The following is a 22,369-nucleotide window of genomic DNA, read 5'->3' as shown; positions in this document are numbered from 1 at the left end:
CTCCTAAAACAGGAAGGAGAGGAAACAAGGGAAGAGAAACTGTAAAAATAATTTTCTTAAAAAAATTTACAGATTTTGTTTGGACTTGCCCCTTGTACACGTTTTCTTTCAGGCATAGCACTTATTACCATTAGTGCTCATGGAAAACTAACTCCTAGCAAATGTGCACAGGATACTATCTTCATATTTATTAGTATAATTTGTTAAAACATATAAATCAACATTAAACTATGATGATTGCACAATACTAATTTTCTTAAAAAAATTTACAGATTTTGTTTGGACTTGCCCCTTGTACACGTTTTCTTTCAGGCATAGCACTTATTACCATTAGTGCTCATGGAAAACTAACTCCTAGCAAATGTGCACAGGATACTATCTTCATATTTATTAGTATAATTTGTTAAAACATATAAATCAACATTAAACTATGATGATTGCACAATACCATAATGAAAAGTGCTTTCTCTATGATATTTTTAGAGAGGAGTAATGTGTAAGCTGCATTCAAATTTCTCAAAATAACAGAGAGCCCTTTGGAGTCACTTTTGAAAAATAGATATAAACTCTGCCCATTCCTTCTAGCTTCCGTAGTGGTTCATACATAAGCACACCTATGGGACATGCAGGTTAATTTACTCCAAACTATGTTGATGTTCCCTCCTACTCTAACTCAGACATATGCAAGAATAACCCAGATTTCTGTTTCAGTTCGTTTCCTAAGGAGTGAAAACATGGTGAAGGTGGGTTTCTGGGGACCAATTACTTTTAACACAGGATATTTACAGGTTTGAATATAAAGTATTTTATTAGAGAATATGTGAATTGAAAATTACTGTTTGGAGTCTACTATCATTAACAGTCACTGTTTCTGTTCAACTAAACATGGCCACAAAGAAGGCTGTAACTACATTTTATTGTGGAAATACCTGGTCTCCTACAAATGTTGGGTGAATTTCCATTGGGCCTTTATGCTGTATTTATGATATAATAAAACTATTATGTTTTCAACTTTCATTTAATAATCCTTTGTATTTATACACAGGGAACATACTCCCTTTTTATATGAAAGACGTCCCAGACACCCTCTGACTTTTATAAGTGCTTATTTTTCCATGATGGTATGATGCGTTTATATCTACAGTCATAAAAGATTGACTTAGGATTTCAAGTCCTTCAAAAGGATTTTGATTATTTTTTTTTAAGTGATCTGTGCTTTTAGGGTTTTTTTAACTAGTCTTTTAAATTAAGAAAATAAGGTATTTCAGATTGTAATGAACTGTGTTTTTTAGTTAAGTGCAAAGTAAACAAACACATTTTCTAACAAAAGAAAACAAAATAAAGGACTTCCAGAGAAATAGCTTCTTTGGATATTTTCATTCTGACATCAATAGCATTTATAAGCTATCAAACATTTAAAGTAGTTGTGTTTCCATTAAAAGCTTTTGTACATGTTTATTGAAAAAGATTCCCTTCCTTACTCTCCACAACTAAACATGTAACACAGGCACCTAATTGCACATATTTGTTCTGAATTAAAAAATAATAGAAGTATAAGGTTTACACTCTGGTATCCTTTACACCTTCTTCACAGGCAAGGCTATTGAAACACTGCTTAATCACAGAGCAGGATACTACTCAACCTGGGTAAAAAGAGTGTCAGAATATTATCCTAACATTGGTAACATTCATAGAACAAATAAATATTCTTTTCTAGAAAATGAAACATTAGATATCAATATAAAAAAAAAAAGTTTGACATACACTTAGTCATGAATTGCAGAAGGCAAACATAATGCCTAAACCCATCAAATATGTCATGAGATTGGCGTTCAAACAATGAGAGCAGACATTACCAAATGACACAGAAAAAGGTCAAAGAAACAATGTATGGCAGAAAAAGCATCAACAAACTCGCAAATCATTTAAGCAAAAACTACTTTAATGCATCAATTTAAATTAAACCATGTTATAAAATATAGGATTTGTATGTTTTCCTTTAAATGCTTGCTTCCACTACTTGCTGAATAGAAATACTGAATTGCTAGCTGAGATAAACTATGCATTATTTTGCTTAATTATCGCAAACGTGTTCACCAACAAAGCCAAAAAAATGCCAAAATAAAACCTAGCTAGAGTCTCCATTTTGGAAGCAGAATTTTTTTGATTAGGAAGTACAGCATTTCTTGGATGAGCCTTTAATTTTTTCCCATGCTACAAACATTTCAGTATACTTCTAATAGCAGTATAAATTCATATACATACAAATTACTGGTTTGATAATTTCTTTCTGCCCTTCTACTTTCCCTCCAATGTCCTGCTCCCAGTTCATTTATTTGTAGCAGCTTCTCAGAATTTCCTCAGTAGATATTCAAGATAATTTCTGAGGCTCACTAGTGGCTTTGGTACAAGCCTCTTAAGAAAAAGTTAGCAGTATTTGATGCAAGCATCAGCAAACAGCATAAGATGAGTAGATTTTAGATTTACTCCAGAAGAGTAAATAAGTTCATCTTTGCAAAATAAGGGTGTGAGATGTTGATTTTTGTTTTTCTGATTGTTGTTGTTTGTTTGTTTTAAGACAGAACTTACCTTTTTCAACTGTGCTTCCAACTTACTACACTCTTCTTTCTTTTGTTCTATGGCTATTTCTAAAGACTTAAGTTTGGAGTCTCTTTTCAGCCCTGCTGATGCCAATGAAGATGCATGTTCTTTGAGATCGATTAAACTAGACTGAAAAATGACCAAGAGTAAAAAGTTAATTCCTCGTCAACAGGACACTAACTTATTGCCAACTTAGTAATCACTTGGATCCTGTTCCCCCTCCCCTTCCCCAAAAAGAGTTGACACAAAGATAAGCATTGATAGCGAAAGACACCGTTTTGAGAATACAACCAATTGGAATCACAGGAGCTGGCATGCAGTGAAACATAGAAACATTCATAATACATACAAGTTGACATTATGTTCTGGAGGTACAATTCCTTTGAAGTCTATTGCTCTAACTGACAAATGAAAACAGGAGCAACAATGGAATATTTGAGCCTCCTGGAGGCTTATGTAAAGGAAAAATAGAGATAATGACACACAACTATGCAAAAACTGAAGCAATATTTTATGTACAAAAGTGAGGACTATGAAGAATGCTTAAGAAAACAGCAGTTCAGAAGCTGACCACTGAAGTGGCAGAATTTCAGTACTTAAAATGATTCAAGAGTAATCTTAATGCATTTTCTTTCATCATAATGACATAGATAGAAGAACATAGATTTTACTGAAAAGACTGACCTCTTTTTCTGTCAGTTCAGCTTGTAAAGCATTAACTTTCTCCTTCAGGTCTTTGTTTTCTTTTTTATAAGATTCAATTTCTTCAAGTCTTTCTCTGTCATCTCGCTCCCTTTGCTCCTTCAAGCGCTCTATAATTCTTTCCTAACAAGAGAAAGAATTGCAAAATGGGAAAGTTGGGAATCATTTTAAGAAAAGACAGAATAAAATTTCTTTACATTAAGTAGCACTTAGAAAAATCAACCTTCAGAAGCAAAGGATGATTGAGTCAATGGTATTAAAGTCAATGCAAGATTTCCCCTGATTTCAAAAGCATCAGATCAAGGTTTTAAAGACTTGATAAGAGTAACATAGTACTGAAACTTCATTAAATATCTATACTGATACGAATATGTTTAGTCTTGTGATAGATATGGAAAGTTATTCATCTCAGTAATGTATTTCCTGTATTCATAAGTGATTGAAGTCTCGAATAAAAGTTCAAAACAGAGAGGCCATGACTAGTTTACTCAGCTTGAATTTGGTTATGTTTTTTGAATGCTAGTAGCCTCTGTAGTGGTTGCAAGAAGTTTTCAAGGTTCCAAATCTAATTAGAACTCAATCACTTGCTAACTATCAGTAACTTACAGTTTACATGTATCATATTTTGAGAGGACAAAAAAAAAGTTGTCCAAGACACATAAAAAGTACCGTGATACAACTTACAATATCCAAATGAATATTTTTCTCCATCTAATTAACAGTAACCCTACACACATTTAAACTCAACCACGTTTTAAAATGTTTTGCTGACTTCCAGTTACTGTTATAAGGATTGTTGAAAGTCACCAGTCAAGGACTGGGTGGTGAATTCAAAGGGTGAAATGTAAAAAGCAGATGCAGTAGTATGGTTTTGTTAAGCTTTGATTACATTCTTCAAAATCACATTCTACCAATACTTGAAGGATGCAAATACTAATCAGAGAGGAATATTTAGGGTAAAATAAAATAACCACTAGAATTGCATTTGAATTGGGAATAGGTCAATTTAAGCAGAGTATCAGGAGAACTACTAGTATCATTTTGGAAGTGGTAGTCAGGGGGGCAGTGGAAGCAACATCATTTAGGAAAGTTAAACCTACATGGAACAAAACTACATCCTGACTGACAAAGTTCTACACTACCAGTGGTGTGGCTCAGGTAGAACCATCAGCATACTCATGGATCCTATTCAAGTCCTTTTGTACTTATGCTTGAAATCTCCAAGAAGTAGTTTAAGAGAGGGATCAATACTTAAAATACTATTTCATAGAACTGGACAAGACTGATGGGAAGCCTAATATTACTAGAAAGAGAGAAAAATCTCATGCTAATTCCCTCTGTCCATGATTCCTTATACTGCCATATATATACAGACACACACACTGGAGATACAGAGATATATATACACACACACATATATATACACTCTACACACATACATAAAGTTTACCTTTGCCCATATCAATATATTCTCAGCTGTGGTTATTATATCTCAACAAACATTACAATGCAAGCAACATTTCAGCAGCTGTACATCCCATTCTGATTTGTAATAAATTTAGTCATTATAATGAAAGAAAAAAGTTAATTCATTATCAAGGTTAGCTTAAGTAGTAACAGGACTTTTAAAAAGCATATATTGTTCAGACAATCCTGCTTATTCATTCATGTCCTCCATACACTAGGTATGATGTTCCTCCAAGTCCTAGAGGATCTTCTGAAGATTGCTTCTGTGTTTTTTAGAGCTCAAGGCATATTTTGCAAAAAGCTGACTGTCAACACTTATATGCATAAAAAAGAGCCTAATCTCAAGACTGTGATTTTCGTCCCAGCAGTCTCCAACCTTGGACATATTCAAAACCCAGCTGGACAAGATCCTGAGCAAATTGCTCTAGTTGACCCTGCTTTGAGCAGCTGTGTTGGACTAGATAATCTCCAGAGGTCTTTTCCAGTCTCATTGGTTCTGTGGAATAGGCAGAGACATTTTCTAGATTCTGTACCTCAAACACTGGTTGTTTCTCTTCTCCTCAGTCTCTCTCCCCCCATTTTCACAATTCATCCCTCTGTAACACTAACCACATCAGCAACTCTGCTGACAACTGTCCATTGCCTCTGCTTGTTGTCTGTTCCTCCTTTCATACTGCATAGCAAAGGAACTAGTTACTAGAAAATGGAACACACACAGTGTTTTCAGAAGACTGGGAAGTTTTCCATAAGTGTCCCCTTGTATTTTCAGCTTCTATATATCTGCCTTTCACTAAGCATCTGTTGAAGATCTCCCATTTGTTCACTCTCCTATCATTTAAATGCCATATTATCTGCATGTATAAAGTTCAAAACTGATAATCAGTTTCTCTATGAACTGAATAAATATTTTATTATTTTAAATTACTGATTTAAAACTTGGCTACACTCAAATCAATTTGACTTTAATGGGTTATGCATTTCCCTGAAAGTATTTAAAAGCCAATTCAAGAAATAGAAAAATTCAGCTTCTCATATTGATCTTTACTTATTTGGAATGTCTCTAATGTTTGTGGTTGCTTATGAGAAAGATAATTGTCGACCCCAGCGTAAGTGCAATTAAGCATATTAGAATTTTAATTTAAGTCTTAATTTTTATATTTCCTTATTTTTATTTTAAATATTTAAAAATTAACTTACTTTTGCATTATGTTTATACACCAAACAACCTATGATGCAACATATTTTATTATGTAACATGAGCTGTTAAGATCAAGTATCAAAAGCAGATGTGGGGTATTAATCTTCATAGATGCTTGCTATATGACTAGTCTATTATTGGATGTGAAACTAGGCCTAAGTGAAAAACCATGTGATATATTTCAGATATATTCCTGACAGAGCCATTTCAAATATTTATGTTCCTGTGATAATTATTTTTTTCTTCCAGTTACATAATATTGGTTTCCAGCTATAGTAATTTGTTTCACCAACAGTCAAAATTTTTAAAAACGCATCACATTGAGTATTTTATAATGTAATTATATGTATTAGTAAAATTAATGTTAATTATTATCAGAAGGTTTTAAAAAATTAGATAAAGATCTTTACCAAATAAGTAGTTATATTTAAGTTTCTAAATAAATGTATTTTGAATCTTTTAGACACTGGAAAATAATCAGCCCTATACTGAATAATCTTGTAATAAGAATATTGGTATAGTTATTATTTGCTACTCGGTTCCTAGGGAAAACCTTTTCAAAGGGCTGGAAGTTCATAGTGCTAATTTCATTTTGCATCTAGCATTCCCCTGACACCAGGGACTCCCTTTCACAGTCTAGCTAACTGAACATACATATTACCAAATTAGCATTACTGTAAGAATCTTCACAGAAAACAGTGTTGACTACTCACATAAAACTCATATCCCTATTTACTTCATTCAGAAAGAAATACACATTGATGACATATTACGTTCCACTTAGCATACAGTAAAAAAGATACGGCCAAAACTAAAAGTAGCAGGCTATGTGCAATTAAATCTGCTTCCAGGACAGTATCAACTGCCTACGCACGGAGACCCCTGCGACTGCAGATGTACACAACTCCTGGCTTCGTTCAGCCCAATGGCAAAATCTCCCTTTGACTCATACCTGGCAGGATTTTCAGGTAGAAATGTGTTCATACAGAATGAAGGTCCTTCAACAGCAACATTGTTGAGTATTATACAAATGAAAAACCAGCAAATAGTAATTTTTAAAAAAAAACCTAGTACATCAGCTGGCTTTTGCCATATAGATCATGCAAGAAAGGGATATAGGATACTAAATAACTTCAAGTTTATTCCTAGTATCAAATAATATGAATTCTTAATTCCTTGACTATTAATGTTAAAATGCCAGCCTCCACTAAGTGGAATAGTTTAATAACCATTCAGAATCCACTTAGTTATATTCAGGCTTAGTTTTATACCAATTCTTTCTTGAAGATTTATTTACCTAAATTATTTTTTTCCTTCTATAACAAATTAAACCTAACACTATTTCATCTTATTAATGAACAGTATAAATTTTTTCTCAATCACAAAAGAAGACTAATTTATCTGTCAGCTGCATGAGGCTAAATGTCAAAAACGTGTTAAAAGGCCCTAATATACCATGTTTTACTTGATTAACAGCTAACTTGCAGAAATCCCAACAATGTGTTCTTGTTTCAGTCTTATTTGCATTGGCAAGCTTTCCTTATGCACTAATCTAGGACCTCACAGGTCTAATCTATTTGCACTTTATCACAGAAGCAGGAACTGAATTGCCACAGCATATAGCTCTATTATCAGACATACTCAATTGCTTATCTGCTGTATGCTGCTACAGTAGGACCAACTTTATAAATATCAGCTTCATGAAAGCAACCTCTTGAGCTGCTTTGGGCCAGTCCAAGAGCTGAGATATTCTTTGAAAAGTTTCTTGTTAAAACATCAAGGAAGCTGATAGCAGTTTTGCATGTCCTGATTTTCAAACTTTTTTTTTAATAGCAGTAAACTTATTTTTTGTTTATTGCAATGTAACCTTTATTGTTGTTAAGAATTTTCAGTGCTTAGGAGAGGCTCCAAAATTACGGGTAAAGGATTGAATGAATCCCTTTTTCAGTTTAGTTCTAAAATGCACTCAAAAGTGACTAAAGTTGTGCTGCTTCATTTCCGATTCCTGACAAGAGAACAAATTATATCAGCAATATTGCCGGAAAAATAAAAAAAATAAAAGGAGTCCATTTCATGAACTTTTGATGCTGTTTTATGATGTCTACAGTAATTTCTCATTTAGTGTTACCAAGCTACCTAATCACTAAATATGAAAGAAAAAGAAAATCAGAGACAGATACTTGGAAAAAATCTATTTTCATTAGAATAAGGAGCCATATTTTCTAATTCAGAGCCAAAATCTCCATCTGAGTATTTTCAAGAACAATGCAGAACAAACATAAATGCTCAAACATTTGAGTTTTGGGCTTTAAAAATAGCTTCATAATTCATTCCTATCATATGATCATGTTTTAATATTTTTTTCTTCCTACAGAAACTAAGAAAAGTAATTAAATTCAATTTTAGTGATTTGTGGTTAACTAAACTGGTATAAATAAATTGAATTTCTATTTTAAAAGAGCTTCCCATGATGCTCTTGGAGTATTTTTTTCATTATTTTTTTGTTAATAAGAAACTATCACTAAGGGTTCTTGTTTTGTCCCATTTGGACAAAAAGCTATTCCATATTTCTACCAGTATCTGCAGTGGAAAAAGTTAATAACTTGATAAAGTCTGCAGGTCTTAAGAACGCTACTGCAGACAGAAACAGGGATAAGAAAGGTTACTCACTAAGAGCAGCTAGGATGAATTGGAAAGCTGGACACAAATAGGAATGAGACACATATGTAAACAAACTGTCAAGGTACTTAGCTGCCAGAAGACACAAGAAAGCTAGACGTAATAGTTCATTGGGAACTTCTAGAAGATGCCTACTGGCTTCTTTCAATGTATAAGTACATCCCAGAGACTCCACTTAAGACTGAGAAACCCACCCTTGAAAGTGTGGCCTTCAAGAAACTTACAATGGGAAAGAAATTGTGCCTGATTTCTCTCTACAATAAACAATCAAAATCATACAGAGAGATGCTTTTACCTTGGAAACTTCCTCCTCATTGTGTCTAATGCTCTAAGATCAAGTACCCTTCTTCTCAAAAGCTCATATTAATTCTACTCTGCAGTGTTGCTTTTCTCCTTTTTTTTTATCTAATGGACTAATCATTCCCCAACTGTAAAAAGATTTGCCAGACACTGTAAATCATCCAGTAACCGTGTAGGAGCTATACTGTTATATACCTGTTCAGGAACTGGACAAATATTAATGATTTAATTAAGCTTACAGATCTCAAAATACAGCAAAATAGTCAGAGGAAAATAACACAAATTCAATCAAATGAAAATTTTCTGTTAAAATTCAAGCCATATGTTCCTGTCTAATACAGACACTAATTTGCATAATGATTTGGGCACATCATAAAATAATTGACACTCTCAGCTATAAAGCTTTTTTGTAGAAAAAGGCGATTATTTACTAATTCTGTGTATCTTTTCCTTAAGTTAACAAAGTAGTATTTCTGAAGTAATGTAGGACAATAAGCATATTTACGTACAGTTCTTCCCTTTATATACTGCCACCTAACTTTTATAAGTAACAATCTCTCCATAAGTGATTGAAACAGTCACCAGACACCATAGCACAACTCAGCTTCAGGCCACTTCTCAAAAGCATTGGCTTACAAAAGATACCATTGCCTTCATCAGCTGCAAAACCACAGAAAGCTCTGTGGCAGAGGAAAACATCCCATAGTATTCACTGTATATGTGTCTCCGAGTAGCCTGCAAACACTGCAGGAAAGATGCCATTCTCAGCTGACTGTATGTAAGCAAAGTGACTACTTTGTACAGAATTCAACCTTAGGGACCCCATGTGAGTTCTAATCAATTCCACTTGGAAAAACCACTAATCACACTGATTCTTTTAAAAAATGTCTGTTTGTATATATCCATGCAATTCCAAATGAAGTCGACATGAATTGCAAAAATACATTTCAGAGAAGGATCTAAGTTTATCTAACTTTTCCAAAACATTAAAACTAGCGTCGTTTATCGGACTTTGAACCTTTATTACAGCAATCAAATTAAGCTTGACACAAAATTTCCATACCCTCAGGGTCTCTAGTGTTGTCACATTTCAAGTTATCATATACACAAAGAAATTCTATAGCACAATTTTTAGACAAACTCTGGGACAAATCCTCACTACGATATTCAAACATAATGCATCCTGAGTTCAGTAAAATTTTACAATTTTTATGTTTCAGAACAATAGAATATTTTATTTTCAGATATGCAAAACTTCTTCAAAATTATAAAAACTTTGACATGTATTTATTAGTTTACATTTATTTCAACAGATTTTAGAATGGTACTGGTACAAAATAACTTGAAAACAACTAATTGCCACTCATTAATTTGGGTTAGGTTTTAACCCAATACTTCTTAACCTTTTATATTTCTGATAGTGAGAAGACGACTATATGTGTTCTATTCAATGCCTCCACACTTGCTGCTTCTACTATGAACCCTGGCAAACTGTCATTAATTTAATATTTTCAACAAAGAAATACATTACAATTGAAGACAGACTGCAACTTAGCAAATTACCCCAGCTAAGAAGTATTGCATAAGTGCATTTTCTCTGAAGTGCTGCAGATATAGCTGAGGCAGAAAATGGGATACAAGATTTCTTTGGCTTTTGACGATCTACTTCATGCTCAGTTGCACAGGAGAACTGGCAAGTTTGCAGTGTGACACTCACTCTGCTTTCTACATTGACAACAGTAACGTGATGGTTAAAGGACTGTTTTAAACTCTCAGCTGACTCTATGGGCATTTGGGGAAAGTGACAACACAGACTAATCCAGAAAAGCCAGTTTACAAGGAGGAAAAATAATAGTAATGCCAACTTTTTTCACTGTTGTTGACCAAGGAAATGTTAGGAAGGTGATTAAACATACAAAGAAATCAAAAATCCAACATTAGCATTGTAGGTGTTAGTGCCAACACCACAGTGGCATTTTAAAGTCATACAGTCACAAATACCTTCCTAGATTACACACTGCAGAATGGTACATAATAGTTTAATTAGTTGCACTCACCTGCGCACATTTAAATGACATACTTGAAGATCTGTGAGCTGCAAAAAGTGAATACTTGTACTAATTTTTTTGGCATATAAATTCACTGGGATTATCTCGTATTCAAAGTTAACCGGAAGAAAAACCCTGACCTCACTGAAACTGGTAGGAACGTTGCCACTAATTTAAACAGTCCAGATTTATCCCTTCTGCTAGGTATTTTCAAATTAAAAGCATATAGTTTTTAAAGAAAAAAAAGTAATTCTCCATTGTTTAATGAAATACAGTTTCTCTTATAAATTAAGTGTAGGAAACCATTAGTACTAACAGCAAGCCAAGGTAATGGTACAGTCACTTGCTGTTGGCTCTTCAGTTAGGCTCTCCTTAACAGACAAAAGAACAGGAGACTCAAGATCACAAAGCCATAAAAATACCCAAAACTCTACCTTCTTTAAGTCAGGTGTCCATGACTTTCAGTTCTTTCAGGGAACAACCACTCATCCCATTGACTAAGGGAAAATCTTCCCATGTCCTGGACCATCTACTCCATCCTCATTTAAAAGGACATCCTTCTTTACCTCAGAGTCCTGCTTCAGTTCATCAGCCGGGAATCACCCCTTGCTCATCCTACCAGAACAGAGCCACCTGCTTTCCTGACAAGGCCCACAGGCTTTGTTACAGGTGCCAGACCAACTTAAAAAGACATTTTCTGGACACACTTCACTCACAAGAGCGGCACATAATGTTCTTCCATGAGAAAACATTACCTTTTCTGATAGAGCTTCTTCTAAAGTTGCTAGTGCTGTGTCTGTGTTACTAGAATCCGTCTGCAATGACTTCACTCTGTCTTTTAGATTAGTTAGTTGTTTGTCCTTGTCCCTAAGTTGTTCCTGTAGATTTTCAATCTGAAAATAAAAACAGATCATAATATTCATCAACCTTGTTTTAACACTCAAAGAGGGACTTGGGTGCTAGGATCAACTGAATGTATACATATCACACATATGATACATATGCCTCGGTATACTGCCAAGTTTTTATATGGTATAGTATCAACAGTTTAACTTCTGCCCTTTCTATTTTGTTTTCCTTTGTTAAAAAGTATCATTTCTAATAAATTACAGGAAAAGTCTCAGTGCAGTCAGGTATTTTATTATTTAAATATTTTCTGATATTAATCACTTTGGTTTAAGGTACTGCATTATCTCAGTAATTCAAAGTATGTGTGGAATTACCCCTTTAGATTATTCTAGTTGCAATAAGAAGGACAAAGAAAGGGAGAGGCAAAGCGAGTTCAGTGAGCCTTAAACCAAAGAAGAAGAAAGATGATAACCTACCTATCTAAAAACCTCTTCTTGCACAATGCCCTGCTGTAAAGGAAACTCACCTGGACAGGGATCAGTATGTTTATATTTCAAAAAGCCAAACCCAAAACCCAAACAACCCAAAAGCCCAAAGGCCACCATTTCCATTCACTTTCTTCATCTCCAAGAAGATTTAAGGTATGTCACTATTTTGGATATTAAAACTGCTTTAAACAGGTCTAGTTCTTCCTCTAGCAAGTATTTAAACATACTGCTAAGGTACCTATAAACACACTGGTTTGTTAAACAGGTCATGATTTATAGTGGTTAAGTCAGAATGGTTTTGCACAAACAATTGTCCACAAGACCATGCGGATTTTGGAAGCAAATCTGAATAAAAGCACTCAGCTTCTGATTGTCATGGCAATCACCTTCTGTGGCTGTAAGGCACTATGACCTTCTGGGCATAATGCAGAGAGGATGTGTGGTATGTCATATGCATAAAATCTTATTAATGTCTGTCAAAAGTATCAACCTCCCTTCATCCTATGCTCTCAGTACCACTCACTATTATGCCACTGGCATAAACCCAAAATTTGTTCCACAATACTTAGCACAAATAAATAGTAACAAGAAAATTAACTAGTCTATTATTTTAGTATGCCACTTTATATAATATGACAAAATATGCCTAAATCCATAAGGTATCATTTGTTCAAAACAGGTTTTAAATATGCTGTCAAAATTAGACAAATTATTACTGTCAACAGAGATTCAAATTCTTACTTTCATCAGTGATTTTACATTCTGGATTGTGTTCTGTTGCTACTGAAATGAATGAAGTTTTGCTGTTCATTTCATAAAGTAATGTAATTTTTCTCATGGCCAATATAATTTCCATTTAAAGCAATTCAGATTTTAACAGAAGCAGGATCCTTCATAATTACTGTTAAACTGTATTTAAAGATTCTTTTACAAATCTGAAGCTGAATTCAATGTATGTGCAGCTCCACAGAAGTCAACAGTTATGTCAATAAAAATTTGGTCTCCATATGCAAAAATGTATCACCATAATCAAACAAACTTTAATTTGGGGCATACTTTGGTAAAAATTCTCCTCCTACTACATTATACATGTGTAGGAAAAAAAGTCTGAAGTTAAGTTTTGACATCATATATATCTATAATTAACAAATCAAAATCCACAGTACAGCTGTGTGCACTGTATAAAGTTTGTTTAAATAAATTTAAATTTTAAAAGAAATGAAATAAAAAATAAAATAAAAGTTAAATAAAATTTGAAAGTAAATTTGGAGGAGCACATTCCAATTAGAAATTCTATATAACGGTATGGCAAAAACAAGTATTGTACCTTTTTTCTTTTTTCTTTTTTTTTTTTTTTTTTAATATACATAGTTTGGTATGTCAGATTACTGCTATGGGCCAAAGATTCCACTTGCTTTGTAAACTATAAAATACTAAGGTATATACAGAAAGGTTTTTTGGGAAGACCTGACACTGAATAGCTCACTCTTGTAAACGACCCCATAAAATATTTTTCGTCGTGTGTCTATTTTATACAGATACAGAAATAAGATACATGTGTTAATGTTAAGAACTTATTACTGCTATGGGCCAAAGATTCCACTTGCTTTGTAAACTATAAAATACTAAGGTATATACAGAAAGGTTTTTTGGGAAGACCTGACACTGAATAGCTCACTCTTGTAAACGACCCCTCATAATATTTTTCGTCGTGTGTCTATTTTATACAGATACAGAAATAAGATACATGTGTTAATGAGTTAAGAACTTTTTATTTTATGGCATGTGTATTACTCACATCTAAAATTACAGTAACTGGCATTCAGAGGACTGCACACTATGTTTCTTTCTTTAGTTTCATCCAAGTAATAATGATTCTAACAACTACCTCATGACACCCTGTGGAATACTTAAGCAATTGCACATTTCAGCTTCAAAATAATTTCTCAAGCAAAAAGGAAATAGAACAGGAGAGAGAATATTGATTACATGTTCTTTGAAACAAAGTTAAGATCTGGTCCTTTATTATCATCAGCTTGACCTACCAATTCTAGGCACCCTAAATTAAAGTACTTATTTCCTATACACAGTGCTTATCTGAATTCCACAGCATTTACACGATTTCCTTCCTCTTAAAACTAATTTAAAATATGATCCAACCCTTAACCAAGAAAACATGTTCTAAAATTATTCAGCATTTACAAAATTCTTTCCTCAGAGGTAAAGAGAACAGGCAGCAAATTAAAAACATCCCCATTGAATCACAACTGCTTTAAAATAAGTCACTCAATGAGTAGTCCATAGATAAAATAAGAGGAAAGGATCTGATTATTCTTCTATTTGTGCTATATAAATCTGAAGGAAATACTTGGATGGGAACAGGACCACACTGGGGTATATGAAAGTAGAATCAGTACCACAGAGTATTTGTTTGTTTGTTGGGATGGGCATGGGATTAGTAAAGATCTGCTAACGCAGACAAGATTTTATGACCAGTTAATCACAAAGAGTTCTCGCAAAAAGGTTACAGGAGGCAAAGAGACTGAGCAGTCTCACATGCTAAAATCTTGGAACACAAGATATGATTTAGTTCTTCCTGGGATTTTTAAACCCAGAAAAAGCAACAAACCCTCTGGTAACCTCTGTCATTCTCCAACATTTATTTGGGTACAGGCATATATGTAAGGATACAATTTTATTGCTGAATAATGACTTACTTTTGAGCATGCCTGAATTCAATTTATGACAGGGACTGTTAAGACTTTCTTAATCCTCAAGCACTTATATTTTTATCTGATAGGAAATTAGTTACTGTGTAGTTTTGTCAACATGTAATTCTTACCTCTCTAAACTGCTATGTCCCTGTGCCATGAGCTGTATGAAAAGAAACTGCTCCATTCTTTCTGTATTTCAGAAAGTGTGTATATTCCCAGAGCTTAAGACAGACTTTATTAATTTTTAAAAAACAATACCCTTACAGATAAATGTCTTTCCTACGAGGTATCCTGTCAATAAACTGCAAGTGCTAATCTTGCCACTTTCTGGCGACGGTCTCAGGAATGCTTCTTGAATACTCAAGGGATTAAATTAAATCTCACCCACAGACAGGCTTTAAAATTCTACAGTAACCCAAGTTCTCAAAAGAAAATTACTTTCATTATCAAAATTAAGGTACAGTACTCTGGAATTTGCAAGAAAATTATATAATCAAAGACAATGTTCCACGCTATAACAATTTGCCTTTAGAGGTATGCATTAAAGTATAAGAAAGTTTAAGGCAGTGTAAGAGAGAATTTATCAGAGACTTCCTAGGCCTAGCTAGTGAAACCGTAAAGTCATATACCTAAACTTAACTCCATATATTTTCCTCTCTGCTCTGTATTTGAGTTTTAAATAATTCAGACAATAAGTATTTTGTAACACTGGCTTTTTTAATCCTAAAATTCATTTTGCTCTGTTGTAAATTTCTCTAGGCAGAACTCTTTGAGATTTGTTTCATATTAAAACACAGGTTATGTCTGTAGCAGTGAAGTAGATCAATAATATAAGTTTAGTTTAGTTTAAACTTTAAATTGAAACACACATGAGGAAACAGAACTTTTGTATATATCATTTTCATTATTTACTAAAAAAAAAATCTTAATATTTTAAGAAAACAAATTCTACTGAACAATTTCACAAGTACTATTACATTCGACTTTAAACAGTTAGTGGAATTTTGAGGAAAAAAAAATAATAAACAACAGCATTCACCCAACATGAACATTAACTATGACTACCTTAAACCTTAGTATTCATTCTCAAACTTTAGCTGCTGCCTCATAGATATACATAACAAAAGACAAAAAAATGTAACTATTAATCGAAACAGAAAAAAATAGTTAGGGATAGTTCAAATGCAAATACTCTAAATGTCTACTTACACACAATTTATCTTTATTAGTAAGACTCATGATAAATGTTCTGTCTCATATGGTCCTTTTCAGACACATCTCAGTATATCCCAGAACATGAAACCAGCTTTGGTAGTGACTCAGTAAAATAGATGTATCTACAAATGTCCGAACATCTCCATTCATTTACGTGTGTGTGCGCGCGTGCGCGCGCATAATTTGTAATGAAATACCCATCCTTAGTCTGAATGACCAGTTAGAAAGAAAAAAGAAAAAAAAGAAATAATTTTTCGCTCCCATGACTGTAAAAATATTACTACCTGAAAGCTCAATATACAGAGATATAGTTTTTGGAAAGCACTATAGATTTTTAGCCAGAAATTTTTAACAAATGATGTACAGTTATTAAATATCAAGTCAGTCAAAGTATTTTAAAAACTACATTAACAGGCTTTAAGGCAGCTATTTGAAGTTTCAGCCTGTGGGGCAAGAGGGGGAAGCTATGGCTCCATAGCTTTCCACTAACATTCATGATATGACCTAAATATATTTTTCAGTTTAAGCAGGATTTCAATTAACAAAAAGAGTTCATTGAAAGGCAACTTCTGCTTCAACAGTTTGACATTGCAGAGTTGTCTTTTGTTTTGAAAGAGCCTAGCCCCAAAAGTGCTTCATCATTCAGTACCACTACCTTTGACTTTGTTTTTTTTTTCCTTTTAAGTAGGTAGACAGACAAGCATTAATTAGGAATATTTTTTTCAAAAGTAAAAATATATAAACATTTAGATTCTAAAAATTAAAATAAATGTTATATTGAAAAATAATACTATAATATAAAACTTTTTTAAAATATTATAAAACAGGGTTTTGCTGCTTGCAACTAAATATATTTATTGAAGTGTAAGATTTGCACTAATCTCTGGCTTTACCAACGTAATTGGAAAAAAGCTTGCTAATCTTATGACATGATAAAATACTCTTGGATTTCATAAGCAGTTCCAATAGCTACCAAAACACTTGATTATTTCTCAGTAGAATAAAGCGTCTCTACCTACAGTTGCCTATTGCACAATATGTTCTCAATCTAAAATATTTCCAGAGTACCTTCCTGTTACTACCTTCCAAATTTTTATTTGCCAAATTGGAGTAATAGAGCAGCATTGTACTTACTTCAGATTCCAATATACCTCATGGTTCAATGGTATCTTTTAGCTTTATATTCTTTCATTATTTTGCCCCACAAGACTTTCTTAAACATCAGATATTTTAGATGGCCCAAAGCATACAACCAGCTCAATCCTACACTGTCAATATGATAGTGGATTACTAAATCAGAGACAGTAAAGGTATTTGTAAAGCTGTCCATAAATTTTACACAACCCTTTAGGTTATGTAAAACAACATTTCCAACCATGGATATGGTGTGTGCCCGAGGAGAAAGCAGTCTCCAAATCAATGGGCCTGCAAGGTTTTCACAAAAGACAATTGCTCTGTCTGAATAGTTTTTACCTCAACCTTCCTTCAGGACTACAGTTCAAAGTAGCAAAGTGCAGCTGCACAGTGACTGTCACAAAGGAGCTAATGAAGCAAATGCTGCTTCGGACATCAGCCCTCACATTAACCTGATGACAAGAGCAATAGTGAAGTGGCATGAGCTAGTAATTACCCTATTGCTACCTTCCCAACTCACATAATCCAAGCAGGAAAGAATTTAATCCTTCAGAATTTTAATCTACTTGACAAGCTTAAAAACAGAAAAAGATGTAAGGCCATAATAAGAAACCAGAAAAAAAGGTAAACAGAATATTTTTCCTGAGGTACACTTACATTGTTTCCCTCCAAAGTTACAGCATTTCTATACAACACATTTTCTGCTTCTTCAAGCTCATCGAGTTTTTGCTATTAGGATTACACAGCTGATCAGATTAACACTGCGGTTTGAAAACATACCTTTATGGTTGTTCATTATTCTTATACCATCAAAGACTTTTTTTTTTTTACCCACTACATTTACATAATTAAGAACCACCTGGTCATGGCCATTTTATCCAATATAACAGAATCATCTTCCCTTTTGCTTCATTTGAAGTTGCTAATCTTTACACGTGAACTTGTCGCTAACAAAGTAGCAAGTGCTTTGGGCCAGGAGGATGTTAGTTTATAGTGTTTAAGCAAAATAAGGCTTCAAATTCTAATTGATGTCTTCACAGAAATACTGCAATATAAAATACTACATCATTTCACAATGAAATTGAAGCACTTGTGCCATAATTTTTTTCTCAGTGAAATCAATTCAACTCTCTTTTTCACCACATTTTGTTGGGTAATGTTATCACATGATTTATTGTATTAATGTATATAATGCCATTTTAAAACAATTCTCTATGAAATAGCTCCAATAAAACAACACAAAAACCAATAACTTACCTAAGACATACCTTGCTCTATACTTACAAAATGCTACTATTATCCAGCATTAACACTGCCAACCAAGAACTTATGGGGAAACTATACCCCATGGACTTACACTGTCCCTTGTAATATGCATTGACATGATAAGTAAGCCAAGTGTACCATTTCATAGAGAACAAATGTCAAGTCTTAGGATGACATACTAAGTACAACTAATTTTGTTAGGCAAGGCTCAGTGTAAAGACAATTGTGAAAGACTGCATGAGAATTTGATCTCTGCCTTGCTCAACGGCTAGAATAAATTCTCTTCAAAAAATAAGCACTGTGAATTCAGCTGAAATTCTGAGCTAGAGAAGAGTGCTTGCTTCGTGTTTGTTACCACTTGTATTGCAGGACTATCCAAGATTTTATGAAAGCTACTCACTCACATATTTATCTCCAATTTCCTGTTAACCTGCAAAAACTGTCACTAATGTACTAAATAAAGCATTAAAATGCATACTGCAAATTAACCCACATAAAAAGTTAACGGAAAAACAAATTGATATAATGGAGATGCATATAATATGTTTGCACCTGGTATGAAATAATGCAGAAAAGAGAGGGAAACTCTTTTTTTTGTTTGTTTATTCACAAGCAACAACTTATGAAGCTGAATCTGTAAAATTACAATAGTGCCAACAGGACATGAGACAGAGATTATCAACTTCATACGCTCTTCAAAAGAAATAAGCTATGCAGTGTGTATGGCTAACTCCTTATGCAATTGAATAAGGAAGAAAAATATCTGAAGATACTACCATTAGAGAGAAAGTGGACACGCAAGATGAGAGACAAAGATGACATCACGCCTCTAGAAGAGAGAGTTGGAAATTATAACAAATATGTGAACAAAGACCAGAATACAGAAAACAGTACTTCAGATGAAAAAAGGATACTCCTACTACTGAACACAAAAGCTGTAGTAGCAACCAAACATAAAGAAAATACCAGACAAACAAAAACAAGAGTTTACACAGATGCTGACATCTGGAGATGGGAATTTTCAAGGAATGAAGAAAAAAAAAGAAGAGGAGACAGGAAGGGAGAGGTATAAAAGCTATGAAGAAGTAATAAACATTGGCAGCAGCATCAAACATGAAAGAAAAAGTAAAGGGCAGTTATAATTTGATTTGATCAGAAGGATCAACATTACCTACCTAATTACAATCAGATCAAAAAACATTTCTAAATAAAATATGAGAAATGGTGTATTCAAGCCTTCTTGGGATTAAATTTAGTTCTACTTCAAGATATACACAACATTTTTTTGTATGAACAATACCAAAACCTACAATCCAAACAGAGAATGAAAATAATTTCAAAGTCAGCATGCATATATTTTTGAAAACTGAAGTCTGAAATATGTCAGCCACTTCCACCACTATGTCATCAAATGCCTTTACTGCAAAAAATTATCATCTCTAAACAAGAGACACTCAACAAAAGACTGCCCAGAAAAAAATATCAAATGGATGCATAAATTTCTAACAACCATGAAGATAAAAACTAGAAGAAGATGGCAGCACCAGAAGTTGCTATCTCATAAACTCCCAAGTCTGTCACCAGAACTCTACCAATTCTTCTGTTTCATGCAGCACCAACAAAGCCTCCAGGAGGAGAGAGCAGAATAACCAGGACAGGGATTCCTCTGCTTGTAGATGTTATACTTCCTGTTTGAATTCTTAGTAACGGCAGCAAGCTCTGCATAAATGTCTTTCATATCTTTTTCTCTCAAACTGCAAAGTTTGAGATATTTTCAAAGCCATTAATGAGAATTCAGATACTTATTTTCCAATGTGGCTTTCAGTTTTTATTTGCTTTTTTCTTTCATTTTAAAGAAACAAATAAAAACAAATCTTGTTATTCTATAATTGGAAACATCAGCCTACTATCTCATGCACATGTACATGTAGAAACTGAGAGCATCCTATTGCATCAATAAATAGACATAAATGCAACCAAAATTGGGGATCAAAAGTTATAAATATCTTTTCTTCTTTTTCTTCCAAAACAAGCATGGGTTTTTGTTTTATTGTGCAATCACTGCAGGAAATATTTCACCCATTTTTACTTACTGTGAGATTCTAGATTCCTTCCATAATAAAGGATTCAAATGTATGGGTAACAGGAAGGATTCAGAGGAATCAGCAAGCATTAAGAAAGAAGACGTGTGTGCTGAGTTTTCATAGAGAGAGAAGAAAACTCCCCTAGGGCTTCTTAGGGAAGGGATCTGCCCTCAAGTCAGCTGATACTTTTACAGGGCTATAAAAGCAGGTCAGTGGGCAAACTGAGCCAAAAGAGGAGAAGGCTGTCACAGAGAAAGGAGCTCCTGGACTGAAAGCTTGGCTTCTGTTGCCAGACTCCAGCTGAGAAAGAGCTGGAACTTAATGCTAAAATTAACCTTCACCAGGAAACTAGCCAAAAGAAGCCTGGGCTGATAATATCCACTTGTGTATCTGGAAATACTCAGTCTCTGTCTCCCTCTCTTCAGGGACTAATAAATTCTCAGAACAAAACAGCTTGACTCTTGGACTCTTCTAAGCAGGACTCACAGTCTTGTCAGACATCCATTGAAAAGTTTTTGCTCTCATTATATGTATTTATTGTGATATAATTCAAAATGCAATAGGTATTTTCCAGATAGTAAATATAATAATACAAAATGGACTAACACATAATTCCAGTTATGACACACGAAGAGGTGGACATTCATTCTTAACAACCTAATGCTTCTTATAACAACCGCCTGTATATATTCAGGGCCAGATTTTCAAGCTGGGTTGGCTGGGTATGAATTCCTACATCTCACAACATTTTACATGTTACAGGGTAATGACTGATAGCTGAACTTTTTTTGAAGTCTAGCCCAATTGCACATTGAGAGCACCTGAAAATATGACCTGTATTACTTCTCCAAGCTAACCATGAAAAATCATACCTTTCTGCTCAATCCTACATTTCAGGTATTTGAATCTGACCATTTGTTACTCGTGGCGAGTTTTGTACTATTTGGTATAGGTGCATATAAAATAGGATATGTTAGCTTACACAAGAATTTTTCAAGAAGATTTTGCATGAAAACTGTTACACTACGTAGTATGCAAGTCAGAGAAGTACATATACTCTAATATACTCTAATGTAAACTCACATGTAGAAAAAAGCTGCTTTGGCATACTTATACTTTTAGTACAGATCGTTTAAGATGAACAGTGATATACTGTTTAGTTTGTATCCTGTCATTCCCATAATCTCTGTATCAATTAGGAAGACTTGGGGGCCTCTGCCCAGATTAAAAAAATTACAGCAGGTCTCAAAGTTTACAGATGGTGGGAAGAGAGGGGCAGCAGGGAAGTTGTAAAGACAAGTGTTGGGCAACAGGGAATAGAATCATAGAATAGTTTGGGTTGGAAGGGACCTCTAAAGGTCACATCTAGTCCAACCCCCCCCTGCTGTGGGCAGGGACATCTTCAACTAGATCAGGTTGCTCAGAGCCCCGTCCAACCTGACCTTGAATGTTTCCAGGGATGGGTCGTCCACCATCTCTGGGCAACCTGTGCCAGTGGTTCACCACCCTCAGCGTAAAAAATTTCTTCCTTGTATCTAGTCTAAATCTACCCCCCTTTAGTTTAAAGCCATTCCCCTTTGTCCTGTCGCAACAGGCCCTGCTAAAAAGTCTGCTGCCATCTTTT

General features: G+C 34.1%; 1 protein-coding gene across 1 annotated transcript in view; it reads right to left on the bottom strand.

Annotated features, from left to right (window-relative positions):
* Positions 1-22,369, bottom strand: part of ERC2 (ELKS/RAB6-interacting/CAST family member 2) — a 496,513-nt gene that overhangs the window by 254,499 nt on the left and 219,645 nt on the right. Inside the window, exons 9-11 of the mRNA XM_019473456.1 lie at positions 11,751-11,888; positions 3,286-3,426; positions 2,590-2,730 (exon numbers count right to left, since the gene is read on the bottom strand). Coding sequence (XP_019329001.1) covers positions 2,590-2,730; positions 3,286-3,426; positions 11,751-11,888 — 420 coding nt within the window. The remainder of the gene's footprint in view (positions 1-2,589; positions 2,731-3,285; positions 3,427-11,750; positions 11,889-22,369) is intronic.

This window comes from Aptenodytes forsteri, unplaced genomic scaffold (assembly GCF_000699145.1).
Source record: "Aptenodytes forsteri isolate BGI_AS27 unplaced genomic scaffold, ASM69914v1 Scaffold53, whole genome shotgun sequence".
Lineage (NCBI taxonomy): Eukaryota > Metazoa > Chordata > Aves > Sphenisciformes > Spheniscidae > Aptenodytes > Aptenodytes forsteri.
The sequence above is the reverse complement of the archived record's forward strand: the minus strand, read 5'-3'. Positions and strand labels throughout refer to the sequence as shown.